General features: G+C 34.4%; 1 protein-coding gene across 1 annotated transcript; it reads left to right on the top strand.

The window, feature by feature from the left end:
* The first annotated feature begins 2 nt into the window (after positions 1-2).
* LOC105319359 (glutamic acid-rich protein) lies at positions 3-2,089 on the top strand. The gene is made up of 4 exons (XM_011416865.4): positions 3-160; positions 759-864; positions 1,041-1,146; positions 1,785-2,089. The coding sequence occupies exons 1-4, from the start codon at positions 147-149 to the stop codon at positions 1,907-1,909; spliced, it is 351 nt and encodes a 116-aa protein (XP_011415167.1). The 5' UTR covers positions 3-146; the 3' UTR covers positions 1,910-2,089.
* Positions 2,090-18,857: the final 16,768 nt, after the last annotated feature.

The following is an 18,857-nucleotide window of genomic DNA, read 5'->3' on the forward strand; positions in this document are numbered from 1 at the left end:
CTTTTTCAACACAACCAATTAGATCAAAGCAAATGTCACGTGGTCCAAAACAACGACACCAATCCGGCGGGAAGTTCGGTCGTCTGCGTACCCAGATTACCTCAGGAATTTTGTAAATAAAGACACGGGAAAAAATTCATACAAAAATGCCAGGAGAAAAGTGAGTTGATCATAATATTTACGTTTTTTAAAATCTATTACTTACTTGAAATGCGAAGAAATGCCATGTTCCATTCAATTTAAGGAAAATTCTAGGAAAACATGCCGGTTTCGCATGGCTTTCCTTTGTCTTCCTGGTCGGCTTTCTTTGTTCTCGGATTTGATCTTGACACGATTATTTTGACAAAAGAGAAACAGCAAGTTTATACAGTTCACTGTATCCAAGGATTGATTTTGATAAATACCTGAATAAAAATATACGGGAACTTGTAAAATATGTTAATGAGGTCGAAGATGAGTAATTTATGATGAAAACGTAGGCGATGCCCGCCATTATTGGTTTTTGTCTGAGCATAGAGAAAGCGTTTAGAATCCATTACTTGCATTTATGAAATTGCTGAAGATGATTCTGTTGCGAAATTAACCCTCTTTATATGAGTTATATTTTTGTTTTAAGAATGTTTAGTGATTAAATCATGCCGCATTTGCTTTTGTGGGTTTTAATTGAATTTACGCGTAAATCATTCAACAGAGAATGCTTTGTGTCGTGCAATTTTTTTTGTGCAACACTTGATAAACAAAAACCTTTGTGATTTCAGGGAAACAACAACTGAGGAAGTTCAGGCTGTTGAGACCACAGAAACCAAAGAAACCAAGACAAAGGAAGTCAAAGAAGTAGAAAAAACGGAAGAGAAAGAGGAGGAGGTAACATTCTTGTGATTAAAAAGTTTTAAAACCAGACATTTTTATAGTAATAGTTATGCATTGGACGATATAAACAAAAAGAATGTAGAGCTGATCAAGTGTAAATTTTAATGAAATCTTTTGTATTATTAAGATATTACTGTAACATTGGTGACATCTTTTGTTTGATCTTTAAGACCACCACAGAAGAAAAAACAGAAGAAAAGAAAACAGAAAAGGAGGAGAAGACAGATGAAAATGGTGCTGAAAAGGAAGACGACTCCAACCAAAATGCCAACACAGGTTTGTGTAGCTACACATTTACTATAGTCTGTCCCAAGTTATTGCTTCCATCAATTTTTGATGATTTTTGATAAAAATACACATACCTGTGCAAGAAATACAATTGAAATCGAGGAAAGGGAATATATCCAAGATATCTTCATTGAACAATTATCCCTTTTCACCCATAAAATTTCACAGGAACGAAAACAATTTTCTTACGGAGATTTGTAATGGGAAATGTTTACATCTTTTCTCCATTCGGAATACACTCCAAATACATCACGCAATTTTTTAACGTTATCATCCGGGCTTATTAATTGCTGATGCAATGCAAAGTCTCCGTAGACTTTCAATTTTTTGATGTGTATTGAAACCTGAAGCGGTTTAGGGGGCATTTCAGAACAGATAATCTGGACATTTTTTATATTAGTGGATGAATGTAGTTTGAGTACAAAGGTATTTACTATTATTGAAATATCAAGCAAAAAGTGGTGGAAGAAAAAACTTGGGACAGAGTTTAAACATCACAATGAGTACCTTTTGTGTTAATTAATGACAAACAGTTATGACATTTTTCATTTTTTTTTTTAAGTCCAAAAGGACTGTCTTTCATGTTTATAAAAACATTGCTGATGTTTGCGTTTATTTCTTCACAGAAGAGGCCACAGTAGAAAAAAGAACATCAGAAGAAGATTCGGAGGAGGCCAGTCCGACCAAAAAAGTGAAAAAGGACGAAGCCCCAGAGGCCGAGCAGCAACAAGTGGAGGCAGCATCAGCTTAACACATCTTCATTACATTTCATCTCATCTGAACTGTGCAAAATCATGTTTTTATATGTTGTCCTAGTGTTTTGAGATCATACCCATGTTACTTATTTAATGATCAAGTGGATGGACGGAAATTGTTTCAAACTTTTTTTATGTTGGTGTTAATATACAGTAAATATAGTCTAGTTATGCTATTAAGAGTTTTGTTGTTGATGAACATGTAAATGGTATTACTTTTTCTATAAAAGAAAGTCCTATGAATTAATGAGAGGATTTTCTTGTGTTCTAAAGTAGGCGCTGCCCATCTAATAATGAGCGATTGGGGGTTCTTAATGTAAAAAAAAAAATATTATGGGGAGTAGGAGGTGCAGATCAGTTAATTTTTGTCGAGACAAATCAACGAGTAAAATTCCATCAGAGTAACACTCCCAACAAGTTAATTAACAGCAGGATGGATTCTTTACGCTACTAGTTATCTTGCATGAACCTAATTCTACTATAGTCTGTCCAAAGTTATTGATTCCATCAAATTTTGGTTAAATACACATAATTGTTGACAGCTATCGAGGATATCTTCGTTGATTCATAATAGCGAAGTACGTAGCTTTTAAAAAGGAGTCAACTCTAAAAAAATTTCAATGAATCCTTGTCCAATCGGACCGTAGAAGGCGGAATTGAAACAAGAAACCGCTCGCGAGTTGAGGGAGGGAGATAGAGAGAGATTATCAGATAATGGAGTAAATTAGAAATGACAAAACTTAGATGATCGAACAAAATATCAATCGTAAATTCGTTATAAAGTGAAAAATCAGGGTCTAGTATATCCTAATATGCAAAAGGTTGGACCGAGCGCAAATTTAACACTGTGCAGTTTGATTTTTGTAGAACAAATAGCCTAGGTCACGCAAGCAATGAAACTGACCCGTGGGGGAGATGGATTTACCGGAAAACACTTTTGAAAATCAAAGGTTTTTAGCACCCCTGAACTGAAAGAGCTTTTCTGTTCACTTTTTGTTCGGCGTCCGTCTGTCTGTCCGTAACAGGGACGAAGCGGGGTGGGGGCTACAGCAATGATTTTTCTTAAATTTACATTCAAGAGGAGTCCCCCCCCCCCTTTTTTTGGGGATCATGTAAAAATGATATTAAAAAATTTAAAATAAGGAGATGAACACTGATGATATTGGGAAGATGTCTAAGTTATATGCAAGCATTTTGACATATTGTTGATTCTTTAAAATTGTTAAGACTCTGGCCTGTTGACAATTATTGGGGTTCAAAGTTTGATGTAGGTTTATAATCCATATACATGTATATAAACAGTTGTTTACGTCTGATCATCTTCTCGAGAACAGGAATGCTCAATATGTGACACGACTGTAAAATTATCCTGTTACAAGGGGGCTCAATTATAAACATAAGAATAAACAGGGAATTTTTTTTAAAAACAGGATCTATTACACCCCTGCGAATGTTTTATTTGACCCTTTCAGTTTCGCAGTAAAATTCGTGCCTCGTGTTTATAGACTATTTCCCTGAGTCTAGCATCTTCGCTAGCCAAGGGTTTATGGGGAGCAAAGTGGCTAGCCTTGCATGGGGAGCCTTGCATGGCTAGCGAAGATGTGTGTCTAGGTACTTGTAGTCAAATATAAAATCTAGACGTTTGTTGATTTTTATTATCCTCATTGATTGGTGGACATAATGAGTTCTAGAAATAAATGCGACAATAGAAAATATAGGGTTTTTTTTCTGCTGCTGCAACAAATCAACATGCTAAGTAGCGACCCCCCCCACCCCCCAATGATTAATTTTCGATCCGCGCCTGGCCTAGTAATACCATCAATAGTGAAACAGACTATACTAAAGCATTTTATGCAGATTGTTCCTTAATTGAAAACGGCTCGATTCAATACTAAATTTTTATACAAAACCTACACCCATTCTTTTTTTAAAAACCATGGTATTGCACACCAAAAGCTTAAGCATCAAACATGGCTATGATTTTATTAAGCAACCCAACACATCAAAAATTAAATGTGTGCTATTTTCCTTTAATCCATCTTCACTAGCCAAGGGTTTTCGGTCCACTTCGCTCCCCATTACTTTATGGGGACCGAAGTGGACCGAAAACCCTTGGCTAGCGAAGATGCCTTTAATCTAACTCTTTCGTATCCTCATATTCTTCTTACAAACGTACACAAGGGGTCCAGTGTTCCAAAGTCAATTGATTATACCCCCCCCCCTTCCACAATATAAAAATGAAACTATAAACCTAATGAGTTCTGTACAAATGAATAGAAATCAGACTCCGATGATATGAGAGAAGGTGACTTTCTTAATTGCTATTTACATGAATCACATTATTTACATGTAGTTTATGGATTCCCCTCGGAAAATATCACGAATCCGATCGTCACCACGGACGAGATTTGTCAATAGTTTTTGGTGGCAGAACACAGGTAAACCAAATTCCCCTAAATTCTTCAAGAGTTATTTCTCTTGGGCCATATCGATGATTTGAGTGAAGGACATTTTTCGAAAACGTCACAGAAAACTCCCAAAATACTTGAAAAACCTATATAATTTATACAACCCCATCTCTGATTCACCAGGGGTTATAAAAATAAATAGAGTCAATGGAAAACGCAAAAAAGGCTTTAAAACTTCATTAATGAGGTTTAATTTTGCATTTTTTAAATGTTTCTACAACTTTATGTATAGTCCTGGTTATGGACCATTGATAACGGATTAATTAAACAAATTATACTCATAGTAACATAAACTGGTTTAACAATATTAGAGTCATCATAGTCAAGCAATAAAATTATTTTTTTTGGCTTAATACATGGATAAAGATAGCGAGCATTGCAAGTAATAACAAACCCAACACACGCACAGAATCATGGTACCAGGTATACATATAAGGAATCATTCTTTGAGTATTATGAGGTGATCAAATGTGGTCAGGCGTGATCAAATCCAATAAAGCCCGAAGGGTTTTATGATAGTGTTGATCACGCCCGACTGTATCTGATCACCTAATATAATATTCATGATTACTTATTACTTACATTTATATAATTCTCAGCAATTGTACGATTTAGTATTAGAATAATCATTGCTGAACTGTATTTGACAATACATTACAAAATCGATTAGTAGTGATCTCAGACAAAGACTCTGGAAAATGTAAATATTGATGAATATAAATATTAATGAATCCGCATGTTTTTTTTTTAGCCATGTTCGCTCTCATATCCTGTTATAACCACCAAGTATACACATGTACTGTTCGTTTCCCTATATTGACCAGTTTTAAGGGGCATCAGGATGGATGTACAAATATGTAAATAAACAATTTGCACAATATACAAATAAACATACGCATGTTATTATCATTTTTGCACACGCACGCACGCTTCGCGTCGGGTAATATTTGACCGGCTAGCTATAAGAATAATAAAGATCTAAAGAATATTTCCTCTATTTCATCAATTAATCGCTTTTTGGTCTTTATGGTGGAGCAGAGGTCACCTGTTCCACCAATGTATTGCTTAGAGCAAACTTTGCAACTGATGAGATAGATGCAGTTGTCTCTGCGACAAGAGTGTTGCCAAATATCTTGTAGGTGCGACCCGTGCTAGGGCTTTTAAAACAATCCGTATTGGTGCTGTACTTGCACAGAAGGCATCGGGCATCTGAACCTGTTTTAAAACCACCATTTGGCAACGGGAGGATGTCTAATCCCACTCTCAATGCCATGTCCTTTAAGTTTCTTGGGAGTTTAAACGCAGGCGGATCCTTGATAAGGTCAGCCATTCTTTCGTTTGTGTAAAGAATGGGCAGATCTCAAGGGTGGGGTGATCGGTAGAAGCAAGTGGAACCCTGCCGTTGTCTGTTTTCTCTTTGTATTGAAAAAGGGTTTTCCTGTCTTTTAACCTTTCAAATAACACATTATCACATGAGTTTGAAAGTATTGTTATGTTTAAGAGCAATGGAAAATAAATAAAATTTAAAATAAAAACTAAATGACCAAAGAATGTACAATTTAAAGAAAAGTTGTGAACCAAATAATTGATCAGGTTAATGGCTAGGTCGTACCAGGGTTGAAAATTCGTTTTATCAAATTTAGGATTTATGAACTAGAAATCGCAAACATAAAAAAGGGAGATTGAAAAGAACCGAAAAGAAACAAAAGTAAGGAAGAATAAAAAATACATAATTTTTTTTTTAAAAGTGAAGGGTAGCTTTGAGCTATGTACACGGAACAAAAAATCCTTCCAGGGTAGGAGCTAGGAGACTATTGTACCGACAAACGATGCTAGTGGATCTGAAGATACAGTTGATTAAGAATAATATAAAAAGCACTGACTAGAATCAAAACTCTAGGCATCTTTAAAGGGGAATGGTCACGGTTTTGGTCAAAAATTATTTTTTACGATTTTAATGTTTACAATGCTTTAGTAAGTCATTTTTAATAGGGAACCAAAATTTGAGTGTCATTTGATGAGTTATAACCGAGTTACAGAGCTTACAATTCTTTGCTATGTAAACAACGCGTTTGTTTACATTTCGAATGTTGAAGTGAAAATTTCAGTTTTAGACCTAAAATAAATGTGTTAATCGTTAGGAACTGTTTATTTATGCTTTAAATGAATAATAAGATAGACAAACCAGCTTTAAAAAGATCTTTTACTGGTATATTGAACCTATGTAAACAAATACAGGGCACGAGCCTTGTTTACATGACACATATTTGTGAGCCCTGTATCTTCCTTAAAACTCAACGACTGACACCCAAAATTGATTTGATCATTAGAAATGCATTCCTAAAGCATTGCAAATGATAAAAACAGAAAAATAAAATTTGACCAAAATCGTGACCAGGCCCCTTTAAAGTGTCGGATCTTGTGTATAGATACTAAGCCAGTACACTGAATATATAAAGCAGTAGAAATGGCCAACGACAATAAAAAAGACAATGCAATTACTAACTAGCATTGAAAACTGATTTAAAAACTAAATTAAATGATTTTTGCAAATTAAAAATGTTGTAAATTTAAGGTTGTCAATTAAAATTACTATCATACAGCTGCATAATGAACGAAATAAAAATGAATAAAAAAAAATAAAAGGAACACTTAAAAAACTGATGCTGATTTCTCTTCGCTGATGTCTTGTCCTATGTTTCATTTTAATTGATTTCTATACACTGGAAGTGCGAGACAGTTTTCCTGCCAACAGACGTTGTTCAGTCTATGCCGATGTATAAAATTTGAGAAGCCGATAGAGTCTCCTGGTGGAAACCAATATCTTATTAATATATTGTGTTGCTCGCCCGAGCATCAATTCGTCCAAGCTGGGGGATTCTTAATAACAATCATTACACTAATATGAAAGTCTTCGCCCGTCACACAATTTTGAAAATTGCCAGTAAATAGAAGCATTGTGCAGCGATCGGAAAAGCCAAACAACCGATTTTTAATAAAGATATGATCAGCTGATAATATCGTCTAATCCCGCGAGATTACGTTTTGATATACCATAAAAGTTTCGTGTGACAAGAATGTGGGAGAGATTCTAGGGGATAAGCAGGTTTATAAAAGTGTGGCATCTTTATTGACTTCAAGGATTGGAGTCTTGTAATAATTGTCAGAACCATAAACAAGGATCAAATGGACGCAAGCCTAAAAAAAAGCTGCAAATCGTTCAGTTTGATTGGTAGCATACAAACAAACATACATCCCCTCGAAAAACAAACACATAAAAAACTCACACACAAAATGTCTATAATACGTGGATTTGAAATGATCAAAATTGAAACAGCAAGTCATGCTATTGCATCACATAAAAAATCCTTTCACAGACGTATAAAAATGTGGCCCAAAATGTATAGTACATAAACATGTAGATGTAATCTATAGTATACAACGTGACTTTATAAAGAATAAAAGGGATTTGAACTCGGAATGAAATTCTATTGAAATAGCTGCCTCTCAAAAATTGTTCGAAATATTTACGCAACTACAACCCCAGTTTTCCTTGTGTGGTCAGCTGTTTTCGATCTGTATAAAATCTAAATGTGAGTCGAATGTGAGTGATAAATCAAAATTTGGGATAGCCTCGTCCTAGACCGTGAATCTTGTCCCCTCGGTGGAATTTCACTATCCCACACTCGTAATAATGAATGATTCTATTGATCGTCGGAGACCGTTATGGCCATAGAGTCGTTTCCATTTTTTTCCTCGCATTTAGTCCGAAGTTGATGAAAAGAAAAAAATGAATTTATTAATGTAAAGTCACACAAAGAAATAGAGGGTCCTTTATGTGAAAGTTATTTTTGATGAGTGTAACAAGTTAAACCATGCGCCTTATGTGGCACAAATACTTTTGGAAACGACTCATGGGCTTAAATTTAAAATTCAATTTAATTAATTCTCTCAAACCATTATCATACAATGGTACATAAGGTAAAACTTGCGCTAGTTTTGGACTGATTAACCTTATTTATCTAAATAAGATAGATTTTTTGGGTATGTTTTTAGCTCACCGAGACGAAGTCGGGGGGAGCTTATGCTATATACTTTCGGCGTCGGCGTTAACGATTTTGGAGCAGGTCCTGTATTTAAGTTATTACTTGTCCTATCTCCACCAAACTTGCATGGATGATGCACCTGGATCTACTCGTGGACCTGAAAGATTTGGATGCTGAATCTGGGCCATTAATTTCAGATGCTGATGGAGGTTAATGTTTTTAGAGCAGGTGCCCTTTTATTATATCTAAGTTACTATTGGTTCTAACTTCTTTGGTGCACCCTGTGATACTGATGCACTCCACAGCCTTAGATGGTGAATCTGAGCCATAGGTTTTGTATGCTTCATGAGGGTAAAACTTTTGAAGCTGGTTAAAGTTTTTAGAGCTGACGCCCTTCGATGACCATTTCCCTGTTACTGGTCATATATTCTTCAAACTTGCATAGATTGTGTGTCTTGTGACATTGATGTACTCCTCAGCCGTGGATACTGAATCTAAGCCCTAGGCTTCGGACGCTGGAGGAGGTTTAAACTTTTGGAGCAGATGCCCTTTGACGACCTTATCTCAGTTACTAGTGCATGGAAGATGTGTCTAATGATACCTATGCACTTGACAGGCTTGAATTTGAATCTGAGACATATATTTCTTCGGATGCTGGATGAAGTGAAGGTTTTTAAAGCTGGTTCAAGTTTTTGGAGCAGGTGCCCTTTGATAGACAAATCTTAGTTATTTTTGATTAAATCTTTACCAAATTTTGATAGATGTTGCATCTTGTGATACTGATGCACCCAACAAGCTTGGATGCTGATTCTAGGCTGCGTTTCACAAAAGAACTTACGACTTACGACCAAATTAATGAATGCTAATTAATCAATTATAAATCAATCAATTATCAATTAATCAATCAATAATCAAAATTAATCAATCAATCAATCAACTAATCAATGATTTATTCAAGCGATGATCTTGAATGTGAAATGGTAGGTGAGCATCATTCTTTTTTTGATAAGTGTGGTTTTTCAAAAATTTGGAATGAACAATGTACTGTAAATGTTAATTGGATTACAAATGCTGTCAAGCAAAGGCTTAAAGACCAGTTTGTGCAGAAATGATCGGCTGATATTGCAAATTCTTCAAAAGGTCATAGATATAAAACTTTCAAATTTACTTTTGGATATGAAAAATATTTGAGTATTCTACCATCAAAACTTCGAAAAATACTTGTTAAATCCCGTACGTCGAATCACCGACTTTCTGTAGAAACTGGTAGATGGTTAGGCATTCCTCTAAATGAAAGATGTTGCACATTATGTAATAACAATCAAATAGCTGATGAAATGCACTTTATATTAGAATGTAATGCTCTTTCATGTATTAGACAAAAATACTTGGAACCTAGATTTTGTGAAAGACCAAACACTTTTAAATTATTGTCTACTTTAAAACTTAAAAAACTTAAAAAACTTTATTTATAAATGAAATTTTTGAATCAGTCTGTCCTCCTTGAACATTTGTACTTTTTCTCATATTTTTTTTCTCTAATTTGTACTGTACATGTACCTCTGACTCTATTCCTACATTTGTAAATATATATATATATATATATATATATATATATATATATATATATATATATATATATATATATATATATATATATATATATATGTGTGTGTGTGTACCTCATGTACCGTCATGTTGACGGTTTAAGTGAAATAAATTGAATTGAATTGAATTGCATCTGAGTCAGACAATGACAGCATTAATGCCAAAAGAGCAATAGCGAATGGTCATCAGCATTTATCATTATCATTAAAAAAAATGTTGATGCATTAACACTTAGAGTCATAAGAATAAAACATATTATTATGCCTTCTGTCAGTTTGTCACTATATATTCAATACTCATCTATTTTCGCATAGTATCAAAGGATTTATATAGCGTAAGCATACTATGCCGAAATAGAGCACGGCGAATATTTTCCACGAAAATCTTTCAAGCGCCGACAGCGGGATTCGAACTCACGACGCTAAAATCATTGATTCTAGCATGAAGCCCAACGCGTTACCGCTACGCTATATTAGCCGTTATTATGAATACCGGTATTTAGGTATATAAAAACTACATATATACGACTGACATCAAGCAATTAAAATTATTCATTTTTCCAAAAAAAACTTCATTATTGACGGTAATTTTAAAGTTAAAGTTTCCTATAAACTTTTGAACAAATTGATTGAACATTTTTCAAAGAAATTCTACATGAGAATCACAAAAACGCTTTTTTAAATGACGCTTGATAAAGAATGTTCAAGAAAAAAAATTCACTGAGATTTCGTCTGCTAAACATTTCGAGTTTTCTCGGTAAGGCAAAACGTCTCTCTATTTCTTAAAAAGAACATAAACCTTTGTTGACTTTTTATTGTACAACAACTTGTTGATTAAATAAACAATCAAATCAATTGATTACCGTACACGTAATTTGAAAACAACAACAAACGCTTGCTTTTCCGGTGATTATTTTACGGGACTTGTCAACACTCGAACGTCAGAGCTACTTATAGCAAAGCACGTCAGTATATTTAACAGTCGGCATAATAATAACAATAGTGTTGTGTTGTGCATGTACTATGCCTAAATAGTAGTCAGGGTTTGATACATAGTGCACTCGCCTCCGGCTCGTGCACCATGTATCAAACCCTGACTACTATTTAGGCATAGTACATGCACAACACAACACTATTATATAAATAAGGATTTCATAGAAAGTCATTTGCATCTTTGGTATGGAGAAAGTCACATATGATGTTTGCACAAAGAGTTGGTAGATGACAACTGATATTAACACTGTTTGTTGAAGGTGTGCAAACTGAACAGCTGGCCGATAATGGACTACAGCATCCAAAAGATGGTAACCACAAGAGTTTGGAAGGACAAACGTAAAGGGGGGTGTAGTACCAACGCTTGATCACAACATCCACGTAATGTTAATACAGAGTCGGAGGAGGGCCAACATAAAGGGGGTTATGATGGACAGTACATCTGAGGTGAAAAGAAGTCAACACAAAAAGATGGAGGAGGAATAACATAAAGGGGACCAACGATGAATTACAGCATTCAAACGAACTTCAAACAGAATTGGATGAGGACAAACATAAATGGGGGCCAACGTTGGACTTCAGCATTTTAATAATGTAAACCCAAAGAGTTGGAAAAGACCAAAGATACAGGGAGGAAATGATGGACGACAGTAACCAGAATAATTGATTTTATCTTCTGTACTTATAAAACAAAACTAACAAGATTTGTATGTGTTGACTTCATTGGATGTGTATAAACAGTATTTGATTATGAGTGTACTTTATTGTTTAAAGTAAAATGAATTTGATACCATACATCTAAAAACAATTCAATATTTTTTGCACCAGTCATATAACGATTTAAAAAGATTTCAGTAAAAAACAATTTCTTCATACAGTATTTATTGCAACGTAAAAGTCATTCTGAAAAAGTGAATATTATATCACGAAATAACTAGAAATACGGTATCATAGTAATGAAGTTTTTATTTTCAAAGCCATGTTTTGTTTTTCGTTGTAGGTTGCTTCCGCAAGCATAAATTTGACAAATTGTTCTTACAAATTCTTTTAGCATTCAAACTCACGTGGTGTTTGTTAAAATTTTAAATGAGACTGTTCAATCTCTTTGGTTTGCTTGGTTTGGTTTGAAAATATTTTATTGCATTAACAGATACAAAAGGTTCGAACACAAGTTCTTGCAACTCACGAGGTTCTTACCAAAATCTCTTTGGCACCGGATACTTGGAACTTATTGCAAAATATAATAATATCCATTAATATGGTTCAGCTATTTTTACATTCATGAAGTATAGGAAAATCATCCTTAAAAATAATTGTATCTTTCTCTCACACTTTCTCTTGGTTTATTCCCATTTCTTTTTAATTGTATACTTGGTATTCCTATTTCACCATTATGATAGTAAGTTCTAAGGTGAATTAAGAATTAGTTGTAACTAAGATTTTTAAAAATATTTTTTTTTAATTCTTGATTGTTCTATTAGCATTGACTTGAAAAGTGTGTATAGAATTTTCAAATTGATTAAAGAGACAGTACAGCTGAAAACACATGTGTCAATAACTTCAGATTTACCTATTGTATAGTTAGGAAATAAGAAATAACGTGTATTGTAATAGTTGAAATACATGAGAATCCCTTTCACATACTTAATTAACGTAATTATGAGCTTCCGGAAATTCAAGGGTCGTACAAACCGGAATAATCTTATATCGTTTATTTGTACCACGTGGACTTTGATTGACAGTAATTGACACGTGCTGAAAACTACAAGATCTTCGTCCCACTACGGTCATCATGGAAAACGAGGTTAAAGCGATTCCCTAAATAAAACACACCCTTACTTACTCGATAATTTATAAATGGTTTACCAATTTAGGTCCACTTTAAAATGAACAGACATAAATATGTCAAATAACCCCTCAAGGGGCCTCATTTATAAAGAAAATTTAGGTTGTAGAACTCCTATGATAAACACGAAAAATACATGCTTACAAAATAATGATTGTGGTTATTTTAAACACTTTGAAGAATTATTACCTATGAGAAGTAGAGAAGACATATTTCTATCAACAAACCTGTCCAGGAGATTCTTCGCGAGCCCTGCATGTGTTTTGTTTACAGTAAATACGCATGCGTAAGAGTATAGAAGGCTGAACCCCGAACACGTTGCGATGTATTTATGTGATAGGTTATACGTAATTATTAATTTTAATGAAATAATTAGATTTATTGCATGGAGAACTTTGTAATTTCCTGAAAGTTTATACATTCATGAGTAGTACAAAAATTCCGAACCCGATCTTTTTGATAAGATGCGCCGTACTGTCTCTTTAACCAATGCTCTCCAATGTCAATTTTTAATTTCATCTAATTCATTTTTCAGCAGACTGTCACAATCAATAAATTTATTCATTTGTGATATTTCCTGTAGGATACCTATAATTTTTATTTTAGGTTTAGATCCTTTTTGTTGCCTCAATTTTGTCACTCAAGGTATTGGTAAAAATGGACTCGGGCTGTTCTATTTGTTTACCATGATACTATAAATATCCATGTTTTTTGGTCAGTGAGCCGGGGTCCATTAGCACGCACTGCAGTACTAGCACGATGTGTAACTGAGCTTATTTTTAGGTTTATTCCCACTTAGCCAACATTCTGAAATTCTCAATTCCCACTTGGCCAACATTTTGATTTTCACACATGAGTGATCAGGAGGCTATAGTCTGTTTTTACATGTAAATGTATTTGTTACCTGAGAATAGTTTGATGAATAGTTTGATTAAAAAAAATAATAAATGATTGCATTTTAAAAAGATAAACTACAATGCATAAATTTATTTCGAGAATAATCGGCAATATATGTATTTTTAATATATATCGAAACATAAGTCTTCTTTAAATGTTTATTCAAAGAGCATTAAATTTGCCTATAATCAGAATAAATAAATAAGAATAACCAGAGAATGTTTGTAAAAAATAAAAAAAAATGTAAATCATCAATTTTCTGCAAGATAATTGCATATTTTTTAAAACTTTTATATGTATTAACTAATAGCGGTACATGCATTATCAAAACATTAAAATAAAGGATTATAAAATGTTCTCCCGTATTCGAAAACAGACTATAGCTTACCTGTAATTAAATTCTTTTGTTCTCCACCTGCACCCCATTCCCACTTAGCCAACACAGATCTACCTGTATTTTACCTGTATTTTTTCAAAATGTTGGCTAAGTGGGAAGACACCTATTTTTACGGTAACCGATCTCAAAGTACGTATATTTGTAAATGTTTTGATTTTATTTAAAATTGTAAATACTTACTGATGTTCCTCTTATTACTCGACTGACTAGACACACGTCGGCTGTGGTGACAAATTGCTGTCAGAAGTGGGATGAGTCAGCAAACAATGGTCACCAGTGTTCCGGTAATTAACATCATACCACCCGTGAAACCTCCTTCATGTATTCATTTACTACACTGGAAGCCGGTGGACGGAAGCCGTCATTTTAGGACATGGTACAGAAGGAGGACACATCGGATGAACACTGGAGGAACGCTGAGGACAAATATACCACCATATGAGGACATAGGATGGAACTGTTATCATAATTTTTTTTTCATTATTTATTTTTGTGAATATATATATATATATATATATATATATATATATATATATATATATATAGAGAGAGAGAGAGAGAGAGAGAGAGAGAGAGAGAGAGAGAGAGAGAGAGAACAATTGTAAATACTAATTGATGTTCCTCTTATATTGCTCGACTGATGAGACACACGACGGTTGTCGTGACACCGACCATTCTTAGTATGGGAATTCCGCAGCTCGACCAAAAGAGTGATTCGGATCAAATACTGCCTCCCATACCTCGTCAGCCATCCTTGTAGAGGAGTTCCGCAGTCTTCTCCCTAGCCTATGTGGTCTCGTGCACTAACTTAAAGGTTGATGTATGAGAAGATTTGACCTACACACCTTGGAGCTACAACAGTTGTCAACAGTGTCTTCATCTGGTAGGTAGCCATACGTTTCATCCTTTTATCCCAAGTTTAATGATTTGGATTCTGAACGAGAAGGGATAAGGTTTAGAGTTTTAGGAATATGTCTGGTCTGGAATATAGATTGAGTCCCTCCCCCCGGAAGGGATGGGGAGGGGAGTCATTAATTTACATGTTCATTGCACATGAAACAGAACTACATATAGGTACCACTTTCTTCTCCTGATGACACGTAGGACTCGTGTCAACTTAGTATGCGATATATGTTATTTGCATAATTATATTTTGTGAATTTGGTAGGGACATTTGGTAAAGTTTTCATGGTTCAAGTGCTTGAAAATGTCAACAGTGTAGAGAGCAACACAGCAGGTTTTAGAGTTACAACCCTTTGGCTCACATTACCGTAATGAAAAAACCCCGAGACTATCTAAAACCCCGAGGTAATTAAACCCTGAGTGGCACTGAGAAAACCCTTAAGACCCTGTGGTTGGCACTAAGGGTACTGAGAAAACCATGAGTGGCCCCGAGATTTGCACTGAGGGTACTGAGGGAGCCCTGAGAGACCCTGAGGTCAACACTGAGGGCACTGATTTTTTTTAATAAGGGGATCAAATTACCCCGCCGCCCTAGTGCCACCACCTTTCAAGACCGAGGAGGCAAAGAGAAGAAAATCCTTCTGAGTGCACAGATGAGGAAGAATCAGTGTTATAAGTTATTCATTGCACAAAACAGTGTTAAAGGGGAAAGAAAGTCATAAACATTTTATATATGAACTAATAAAGTGGTTTAATTAATTTTACATTTTGTCATACTCTGTTGAAGAAAAACAACATAATTAAGTTATTAAGTTATTTTGAGTTATAACAATCGAATTCCCTGCATTTTACTGGAGGCTAATATAATATAGGACTCTTTTGTATTGAAAATTTTAAAAAATCAATATTTTTTACGTCACACTATCTATTCCTGTCAACGCATACAGTATACACAGTGCTGTGGATTAAACGCTGTTTTATGCCTGTCTGCAGCTGCAGGTCTGTAGCTCCCGGTCTGAAAAAATTCCGATGGACGACCTGGGAGGTACAGTTTCATACGTGTTTTTAAAAAAGTTGCAATTTACAGCGCATATAAATTGTGCTTCTTTTGAACTAATTTACCTTATTTTCGCCTAAATTCTGTGAAAATGATTTTTTTATATATTTGATTTCAGAATTGGTTTAAAGAAAACAATTCCATAATGCTGCAATCTTACAACTTACAATTTAAACGAAAGAAAAAGTGAGCAAGTTCACTTACCCCACATTCCCTAGGTATTTCTTGACAATGATACACATAATGAATGGCAATTTTTAAAGGTATGCATTAAATACACAAAATTAATTTAATAAAGAGCATAACTTGCAAAAAACTTCCTGAAAATTATCAAATCTATTCCTTTGTCTAACTTTGTCATCTAAAAATATTTTAAGTTAAAAAGGGGCCAAATATTAAAAAAATAAGAAAACAATAATGAAATCAGAATTTTCTGGTAATATGCACATCTACACATCGTGTCTTAAATGCCATCAAATTTTCATTATATTCCATGCAGCAGTTGGAGAGGAGTTGCGCTTACAAACTGTTCATTGATATATTCAACTTAGGGCCATAATTCTATGTTCAAAAGGACCGAAATTCCCCCCAAAAAATAATGGAATCGGAAATTCCTGGTTATCTGCACATTTTGTCTTAAATGCCCACAAAGTTTTACAAAATTCCATGAAGTATTTTAATAGGAGATGGGCTTAAAGAAAACCCCAGCACTAATGGACGGACGTACTGACTGACTCTCGCAACTTCGTTATGTGGATTATAAAAATCTCTTTATTTAACAAATTTGGTTTCAATATGTCATGTTGAAAAATGACACCCAAGTAAATGTTCGACTCAAGTCAAAATAATTCGCTATGTACAACTTCAGAAGTTAAGAGTAATAAACATGTTTTAAAATACACTCACATTTTCTAAATTTCGAATTTAATCAAGTTAACGTTATACAACGAAAGCAGACATTTTCTGTGGTATTTGACATCTGTTGACAATTCCCACAACTCTACTTTTAGAGTATGCATTATTTTTGTCAAGTCGACGCTTCGTTTGTCATTGGGTTTTTTTTACTTAGCGGAATGTCACAGGCAAAAGAACACACAGTCTCAAATGATTATTATTCCATATTTGCCAGGACTTTTCAGTTTAGAGCGAATATCACAATTACTGGTAGCTATGTATTAGCGCTAGCAACTAGATTAGTCTTTATTTCTGGAATATTATGGTCGGACATTCTGAGGTAGCAAGGGACAGTTTTGGATAAATTACCAATTATTAATATCTTTGTAAAATTGAGAGTTGCTGTACTTGAAGGCTCATGTGTGTTGCTAAAAATCATAAAATGATTTTTTAAGGATTATCATAAGTCAGAAAGGTGTTTTTGTTGAAATTGATATGCAATATGTAGGCCCCTAATGTTAAATACATGAGAATCAGAAGTAAAACGCGAAACTTGCGGCTCTGACTGTTGTGTTACCTTTACATAGTTAAATTGCAAGTTACACTGGGAGGTAAAATAGCACGAAAAGTAGGTGGATGGGACATCTTAAACTATACAGCGGTGAGTTTCTGACATGTAACATGCAACATGCACACGGTACAGATGTTTGATACACGTATTCCCTGTGACGTTATGATGTTGCAATAGTTATCTAATGTCCGAAACACAATGTGTTAAGGAGGCCAATTAATGTATATTCGCCAAAACCTTTTTAGCACAAAATGAGGAATTACTTGATGGTTACATTTTTTTCTGCAAATGGAAAAACAAAATTATGTACGTAAACAAAATGTTTTTTACATGCAGTATGTCAAAAAATAAATAGCCTAGATTTTTTAGAGCCTAAAGAAACTATTTTAAGCATTAAAACGTCACACAAGGTTTAAGCGAACGGTATAGACAATGAGGGGTTATGGTAATGTGTGGAATTTCTACGATCAAACAAGTGCTTCAGAGTTATATACAGCTTGTAGGATCGTCCCTAAAGAACTCCAGCAGGACTTACGCCTAATTACAAGGGATTCCTCTCTACTTTCTCTCTGCTGAAAGCTTGTTCTGGTCTGTAATAAAATTGTCTTTAAAAGATATTAATGAGTTCTTGACAAACCCTAAGAGCCACGAGTTGTCGCTTCAAGTAATTGTTCAATAATGTGGCTTCTCGGTGCAAATATGTCTTCAGCAAACGCTTTAAATAGTAGGGTTTTCTTATACTTTATGGGCGTAGCAGTGAGATAAGACAAAAAGAATGATAATCCTAAACATATATCACCAGCCCCTTTTAAACGTTGAATAATCAATTGTTGTATCAATTACTATATATACGCTTTGTTCGAAAGCCATAAAGTTCTCTTGTATGAAAATACGTAACAGTTCATTCTTTATAAGTTTGTGAAAATTGAATGAACAGAAACATTATATTAGAACCATTTTAACAAGAGTTTGAACTTTGGGTAGTTGTGTCAATCGGCAATGTGACGTAGCCCTGTCTATTTCATTGCTGGCAACTCAGTAATGGCTCTTTGAAATCAACAAGATTTGTCTGGCTTTTGAGCGAAGGCCACGCAATCGGTGTATATTTCGCTTGAAACCAGCGTCATTTTAACTTGTTTTGACGCTAGAAATAGATATTTACATCCTACTGAAAGTCCAAGGCCTTGTTACAATGGTTCTATCTTAGATCAGTCTAGAAATCAAATAATTAAACTCAAAACACTTATAAATATTGACTTGCAAGT

Source organism: Magallana gigas, chromosome 5 (genome assembly GCF_963853765.1).
Source record: "Magallana gigas chromosome 5, xbMagGiga1.1, whole genome shotgun sequence".
NCBI lineage: Eukaryota > Metazoa > Mollusca > Bivalvia > Ostreida > Ostreidae > Magallana > Magallana gigas.